The sequence below is a fragment of the Dermacentor albipictus genome, chromosome 7 (assembly GCF_038994185.2).
Source record: "Dermacentor albipictus isolate Rhodes 1998 colony chromosome 7, USDA_Dalb.pri_finalv2, whole genome shotgun sequence".
Lineage (NCBI taxonomy): Eukaryota > Metazoa > Arthropoda > Arachnida > Ixodida > Ixodidae > Dermacentor > Dermacentor albipictus.
Genome location: NC_091827.1, coordinates 19,076,870 through 19,084,972, shown reverse-complemented (window position 1 = coordinate 19,084,972; position 8,103 = coordinate 19,076,870). Strand labels below are relative to the sequence as shown.

The following is an 8,103-nucleotide window of genomic DNA, read 5'->3' as shown; positions in this document are numbered from 1 at the left end:
AGTTTTCAAGAGAGGAAACGAAAGCAAGGCAGATTACCATTATAATCTGCCTTGCTTGCGTTTCCTCTTGAAAATTCGGCGCTGGCTACTTTCCTGTCGGGAATGCTGTGTCAAGCTGATAGCGCGCAAGCCAGGCTCGCAGCGACATAGAGTTTCTCACTATAACGTAATGTAGTGAGAAACTATATGCGCAGCGATAAAAAAAGAAATGCGTGCAAGACAGATGACGATTATTGTTCTGGGACAAAATACCACCCAAAGAGTGTATTTCATTTTTAGAGTACACTCTAAGAACAGTTTACACCCTTTGGAGTGCCCCTTCTGCCACACAACGATAATCGTCATCTGCCTTGATGCGTTTCCTATCATTAACGCTGCGAGCCCGGTACTTTCCAGTACCGAACGGCACGCGCGTTATCAGCATGATGGCATTCTGCAATGCTATAATTAACGGCACGCGCGTTATCAGCATGATAGCATTCTGCAATACCGGGCTCGCAGCGTTAATGATAGGAAACGCATCAAGGCAGATGACGATTATCTTTGTGTGGCAGAAGGGGCACTCCAAAGGGTGTAAACTTTTAGAGTGCATTACGATATGTCCTTACCTTTGTCTTCTATAAATTTGGTGCTTTGGAGCAGTGATCTTATTTTAATTTGATAACTTGTTGAGGACCTGAGGATTGGTTAAAACTTTCAAAGATTACTGCAGGCAACAAAAGCGTTTTCACGTCCCTAAAATATCAAAAGAAGAAAAAAAGAATTCGTACTTACCTTTTATTTATCATTCAAATTTAAGTTGGCATGCTTATTTTGCTATAGTTGGTCAAGAAAGAAAAAGCCTTGGGATGTGCACATTGCACTTTGTGAGTAGCGTAAGCGAATCTCAAAGGTCATTTTTAGCCGCCCAGCAAACACCGGAAGCAACTTGGTGACGTTAAAGGTGCCATCATTTGAACATGCAAGAGCACGGTGAGAAAAAGTTTGGTTTGGTTGTTTTTGTGCGAGAAGTTTATTAAATAAAGGCGATTTGTTTTTTTTTGTCTTCAGAACCAATGTGATCTTGTTGCAAAAATTTTTCTACGATGTACAGGGAAAAACGCTCCCCGTAGTTCGACGGACGGCCGCTCCTACTGCTACGAGCGTACGAGACATAATGTTTTGTTTGTTTTTCCGTTATGACTTGCTTGGGCGCTCGTCCGCTCGGCTCTACGCGGAGCCGTGACGTCACGTGTAAAACAAAACAAAATAGACGAGCTATTTCCTGTGTGCGATCGTTTCTCGCAGTAGTGTTTGGTTGATTGTGTGTATTTAGTATTGTTTGCCGTTTCGTGGTTTGTGAGAGGCACTTCAGTTTTGCTAACGTGAGTACACAGCCTTTTGAGTTAGGCTTTACGTTCGTGAACTGGCGCATTGACTAGCGTTTCTGTTTTAACCACTCATTCTGCTCACGAAACAAAAGTACCATTTAAAGGAGGAAAGTGAAACTGTTCCGAGTGCACTCGGCCTTTTTTTACGAGAGTTACAAACAGTTACAGAGTTTTACCTCCACTGACCAAATGACCAATGTGGTGTACTCTTTACCGCGCATATGACCCAGTTATGCGGTTGCTTGCGGATAATACGATCACGTTGCGCTATCGATCTTCGCTTCAGGAAGCGTAGGTCGCGAAGTAGGTAGGGCTCGACGAAGCGATTTTGCGCATGTTTCCACGCTTCTTATCGTATGACAGCCCCGGCCCCATGAATCCGCTTGCTGACGTGAGGATTGCAGGGCGGCGCATTAGTTCGTGTTATCTCGAATTTCGCCTACTGTCGTCAGCGGAGCTGGCGCCCGCTAAGCCTTGTTACGCGTATGTTTGGTTTTGCTTATTTTGTTTCCTGCTGTCGTGAATGGAAGGCGCTGCGACACGTTCGGACAGAACGCTTCCGAAGCGAGTTGTTCTTGGCTAGCCTTTTGTTCTCGCATCGTAAGCTTAGCAGACGCCTACGGTGGACTCGATCGAATCGCTTGCGGTGTGTCGGTGGCTCGCGTCGCCGACAATCTTTTACGTGATCGACCAGAGTACTACGTATACGCGCAGCTTCGTTATCTGGTGCTGTGCTGATAGCTGGCGTGTCCGACCTGTCGTACCGTTTCAGATGACGCAGCTTAGGGGTGTTTGCAACGGGGACCTCTGACTAGCAGCGATGTCCGTTTAGTCGAGAGCAAAATGTCCAGCTCGGACACCGACCCAACGGACCGCTCTCCGGAAGCCGAGTCCAGCCAAGGTGATGCCGAAGGCTCGACCTCGGCTGCGACGCAAACAGAGGAGAAAACACCGGGCGTGCGCCAGAAGCTGCGGACCCTGACATTTGGCCGTCGCCGCAAGAACGCATCCGGCTCGTCGTCCTCCTCGGCGGGCCCATCTAAGGAACAGCCGTCCCGCGAATGCAAGCCGAGGAAAGGCGGCAGCAGCTGGGGTTTCAAGCTTGGATGCAGATCGCGCCGCACCTCGTCGGCAGCGGATCCCGTTGCGAGTGATCACCCTACGGGCTGCCCGATATGCATATGCACCGGTTACCGTCGCACCGAGGAGCGCAGCGTCGACCCCGATGCCGCCAGCGTGAGGGTCACACCGCCGCGCAGTCACGGCAAGTTCGCCTGCGGCTCGGACGGCAAGTATCGGGGCGACGAGTACCAGGTGGACGACTGGGACGAGCGAGCTCGCAAGGAGCGGGCCCGCGAGATCGAAGAAGGCGTCGACCCGCCTCCGGGATTCCGTAGCGACGGTCGGCCGTCGACGTCCTCCTCCTCTTCCTCCGAAGAACAGCCGAGGGCTCAAGTGCCTTCGCCCCAACCTCTGCAGCCGCAGCTTCCGGAGCTCGCGCTCGCGCTGCGCAACCAGCTGAGCTTTTCCAGCGGTCCCGAGAGCCTGTCCGTGCCGTGGGAGGTTCTGAGCCAGATATGGGACGTGGCCCCGCAAGTGCACACCCAGGTGGACTACATGCACTGCCTGGTGCCCGACCTGCTGGGCATCACCTCGTGCGGCTTCTACTGGGGCAAGATGGACCGGTACGAGGCAGAACGGCTTCTGGAGAACAAGCCCGAGGGCACGTTTCTGCTCAGGGACTCCGCGCAGGAGGAGTACCTCTTCTCGGTGAGCTTTCGACGGTACGGCCGCTCGCTGCACGCCCGCGTCGAGCAGTGGAACCACAGGTTCAGTTTTGACTCTCACGACCCGGGGGTGTTCTCGTCGCGCACCGTGTGTGGCCTGGTGGAGCACTACAAGGATCCGTCGTGCTGCATGTACTTTGAGCCCATGCTCACCCGTCCTCTGCACCGAACTTTCGTGTTCCCGCTGCAGCACCTGGCCCGTGCGGTCATCTGCTCGTGCATCGCCTACGACGGTGCCGCCAAGCTGCCCCTGCCCCGGAGCCTCAAGAGCTACCTGCGGGAGTACCACTACAAGCAGAGGGTCCGAGTGCGCCAGATCGAGGACGGTGGCACCACTGTGCAGGACTTTGGGCCGGGTACTAGCCGGGGATACGGGCTACTCGGTGCCTCTGCCCTCAATAGCTGCCACCTAGGCCCAGACATTGGTTGACGTGGGTCGTCGCATACGATTTTGTTCAGCTGTTCCTCTGAGTTTGAAGGTCCAGATGATGTCGTACTAGTTGGGTTCAGCCAGTCACTGTTACAGGTGGCCATTGCTTCATTGATATTACAAATGTTGCTGAGAAGGCGAGCGTTTACCTCGCATGACAAGACTGCTTGTTTTCAAGATCTGTTACCATGCAACAGCTCATCCAAACCCTTTCGTGCTCTCGTGGTACTACTTTGGTGTACGAGCTATCGAACAATATTTTACATCTTCCACAGGTGCCTTGTCCACAGTTGCAGGTGCCAGGTTTATGCTTTAGAATAGCTAGCACAAAATGAAAAAGAAAAGAACAAAAATTAAATTTAGTTCAACATATTGTCATTTAAAAATATTATATAAGAATTGTGCTGTGAAATTGTGTGCAAAGTACTTTAGAAAAGAAGAAAGCATGTGGAGGTTGATATGTTAAATGACACTTTATTATGTAACTTTGAGGAGGGTTCTCATGTTGCCACCAATACAGCCTAGCTGGCAAGCTTCTGGAATTCTTGGGCACCTATCAGGTACACTGCAATTGATGTTATGCCTGTAGCGTACTTACAGATGTCTCACATGTTATGCACCAAGCTTTTAAAGAAGAGTGATCATTTTATGTGAACAAATTCATGCACATATTAGGTATGTTCATTTCCTGTGTTGCTCGCAGTGACAGAGCAAAAATAGTTCCAGTGATGGTGCAGTGCGTTTGTGTTGCACGTTGGAGAACAAACCCAATTATGTGCCGAGTGCTGAGGTGTAGGCTGTGTCATCTGCTTGGTTGAATTGGTCAGTGGCCTGGTGTGCGTCATGTACTTCTGCTGCATCATCTCACCAGTACGTTCAGATGATCCCTGCACTGCAGCAGCATCTCGCCTGCACCACAGCGCAATTGAGGGTTGAGGTGTGGCGTACCGTGAACAGGTACAGAGGGTGCAGTGGACCAAGCATGGATTGAACACACCTATTGTTCACAGTCCACTTGAGCATCCGCCAGTAATATTTTTGTTGATGACAATCAGTTATTTAATTATGTATGGTTATCCAACTCGTGAATTCGAATAATAAAGATGTCAATTATGAAGCTGCAGACAATTATAAGAAACATTGAATAGAGGTGTTTTTAGCAAGGTGCTAATTGCGTGCTTATGTTTTCCTACTGAAAGCCCATGAAAAGTGTAGTGTGGCAACGATGGCTACGAGATGGCATCAGAGTAGCTCGCGTCGTCTGAGAGGTCTGCCTGTTGCGGCTGCTGTGAATCGAGCCCATGCGATGTCCTTTGCCATGTCCAGATTAGCGAGTCATGCTGCCCTTCACTCCGTTTGCAGCATGCAGCACGAGGCAGATTGCCCGTGCCAGCCAATATATTGTGAAATGAAAAGATGCATAGAGGTGCGCTCAAATTTCGCCTTGGGGAATATTGTAATCATCGGTGAATCTTCACACTGTGGCAATGGCGTAGCTGAGGTATGATAAGGTGGCCAGGTGTAGATCATCGTCAATGTGACAGAATAGATGAATGGATGGAAGAGGAGGATGGGAATGGGCGAACAAGGCAAACCCGGTTTCAAACACTTCATTGCTCTCGCAGTGAAAAAAAAATGCTTGTGGATGCTCAGCTAGACTGTGAACGAGACATGTTGTACTTTGTTTTGTTTGCATGAAATTATCAGTTTATTTTTTTTATAGCTTGATGAGTAATAGTTGGGACACCATGTCGAATTTTGCATTGAGGTGCATCATTTAATTAAATTCATCATTTCCATTTTCTGAATTTGTCTGCGATAGTGCTGTTTGAGCTTCAGAAAATTTTTCAGACCAACAGAATTTGAATCTGTGAGAAACACACCATTCATACATCTGTTGAGCTTATGGTGGTAATTGTCCATTGGCCAAGCTACGGTTCATGGCGGCATTGCACTTATGAGTTTATGTGCCGAAAACATTTCCTTATGAACAAAGGGAAATCATTAGCTTACATCTGCTCGTTATCCTCGAGCCCCTCATTATAAGCGAGGTCTTTTTAAATGCTGGTTATGTAATGCACCTTGTGTGTTTAATGGTGCACATAAAAGAGCCGAGCAACAGAGTACTGTTAAGAATGTATGCAAGAAAAAAAAAACAACGTAGCTCTGTGAGCTTGCTCATGCGTGTAGAGAGAAAATGTGCTTTTATTAATGTAAGTTTGGGTTGTGACCATCCTGATTGACTTTTCTTTTTCTGCTAACAAGGTGTAGATTTCTTTCTAGCGAAGATAGTGTAATAGATAAAATATGTATTTTGCTTTGTTTCAAGCTTCACTTATCATAGGGGAGGATAGAAGCTCCACTCATGACACTGATGTGCATATGAGGAGGTAGCTAACATGTCATTTTCTCTTGCTGTTGCGTTTTACACAGTGCATTTCATCTCGCGCAACAAAGATGGTTTCTGCCAGGCGCGCACACGAGTGCTTATCGACTTGGACACTAAAAAGAAAACAAACAGTTTCAACTGATAAAGAACTCTTTCAAAACGCCACTTTCATTATTTTTGCCATTGCAACTACTCTACAAGCAGAAAGAATGAACCAAACTTGCTTTCTTTTTTTTGTGTGTGACGGAACTAGTGAAGCAGAACTATCGATAGCACAAAAACTACTGATAGTACCATCCATAGTGCACCATTTGTATCGAAAATACTATTGAGCTCACTAACGCTTCTGTTATTAACTGTGCAGTATCCATAATTTACACTTGCATGACGTACCACACATAGACAACGCGACACAAACTTGGCAACGTTTCTCTGTTCCTAGTTGCATAAAAAAGGACACTGGTGTTCAGCTATTGCAAAATTTCTGGTAATATCTCTAGCCAATTGTAAAACAACCAATTGCGCTGTCAGTAGTGCACTATAGCAATACTTGCTGTAGTACTGTCAGTAGTTTCATAGTGAAATATTTTAGTACTATATATAGTGCTATCGATAGTGGATTTACCGATAGTTCTGCGTCACTAGCCAAAACCACAACACCGGTACATCAGTGTGCCATCATGGATTTCAAAGTGTCTTTTTTTTTTCCTTCTTTCTTCATATCTGGGCCGTTGCAGTACTGTAAAAGTTCTCAAAACTTGCAAAATTAAGTCTTTGGTTCCTCTAGGATGCAGTGTAGACCATCTTTACCTGTGAACAATTGACTGGCCCAGATCGATGGCATCATGGCGAGTTGGTACGGGAACTTCAAAGCAATGTCGCCACCCGTCTTTTGTTTTTGCGTTTAATCTGGTTTATCGGGTGTCCTGTCACGGTAACAGTGGCTTCTGTAATATTACAGAAGTGCAATATACATTAACACAGCTCAACATACTTTTCTTGTTAGTGTCCGTGTAAGATTAGGGATGAAATGGATAAAGATTGAGGGCCTGTTGTTGGTATGAACCATTTGCTCAGAGCTCTGTAATGTCTGCTTTTGTTTACCCAAGTTTGTATTTTTAATCAGTGGTAGAAGAGCTAGCGTGACCCATTTTTGCTCATAACTATCCATTTTAGAGTTGTTGCTAGCTCAACTACTTTTTAGTGTATATGGTTAAGCAAGATTAGCAATGTGCCTGTCTTATTTTGGTGTATCAAGTATGTTTTTTATTCTGCTTCCATTTGTTGAATGTTGCATGTGGTCAGCCCACTCGATATTGAGCAAGGTATGTGTGGCACGGTGAACAGGAGGAAATGAATTCCAGCGAGAGCTGGCGTCGTAGCGATATGCCGAGTACAAAAATTGTGTTTTTTTTTTATACGTGGTCTATTAGTGGAAGCAACATAGAATTGTTTTTAACAGTTGAAACAATTTGTTGCAAGGATGAAGAAAATGCAATTACCGCAGTTCCACAGCCATGGAGCGAGCTGCAAACAACAGAACGAGGACCTGTCTGTGCGCTTGTTATTTATTGTCCCGTTGCGTCTTGTACATTATGCAGTGCGTCTGAACACTTTTTTACCCTCTGTAAATAGTGTAAGTAATGTCCTCTTAGCGCCCTGTCCATTCGTGTGTGCAGAATTGTTTCCCGACTTGTATTTCACTGCTCACACTCATAGTTGTGCAAAATAAAGTTAAAGGTACCATAGCGTGTTCCCTGGTGCTTGTATGACCAGCCGCCGTAGCGCAGTGGCTATGGTGTTTCAATGCTGAGCACAAGATCATGGGTTCGACTCTCCAATGCGGTGACCGCACTCTGATGAGGGTTGAATGCAAGAATGTTTATGTACCATGCTTTGGGTGCGCGGTACGGAACATCACGTGATCAAAATTAATCTCGAACCCTCTACTAGGCATGCCTCATAACACTCTGCGCAGTTTTGGGAATTTAAACCCGATGATTTAGTTTACTGTTTGCATGTTGAATATGGAAAAAACACGCTGGTCCAACGCAACATTATAATCTAAATGATGTGAAGCTTGTTTGACTTATCAAGGTACCAGCAGTGTGCAGATGACATGAGCAC

The 8,103-nt window shown here is 46.6% G+C and overlaps 1 protein-coding gene across 2 annotated transcripts; it reads left to right on the top strand.

The window, feature by feature from the left end:
* The first annotated feature begins 1,181 nt into the window (after positions 1-1,181).
* LOC139046667 (suppressor of cytokine signaling 5-like) lies at positions 1,182-7,724 on the top strand. 2 transcript variants are annotated; one of them, XM_065425111.1, is made up of 2 exons: positions 1,182-1,364; positions 2,143-7,724. In XM_065425111.1, the coding sequence occupies exon 2, from the start codon at positions 2,214-2,216 to the stop codon at positions 3,585-3,587; it is 1,374 nt and encodes a 457-aa protein (XP_065281183.1). In that variant the 5' UTR covers positions 1,182-1,364; positions 2,143-2,213; the 3' UTR covers positions 3,588-7,724. The 2 variants fall into 2 exon arrangements, with proteins under 2 accessions (XP_065281183.1, XP_065281184.1); XM_065425112.1 differs by lacking the exon at positions 1,182-1,364 and adding an exon at positions 1,681-1,853.
* Positions 7,725-8,103: the final 379 nt, after the last annotated feature.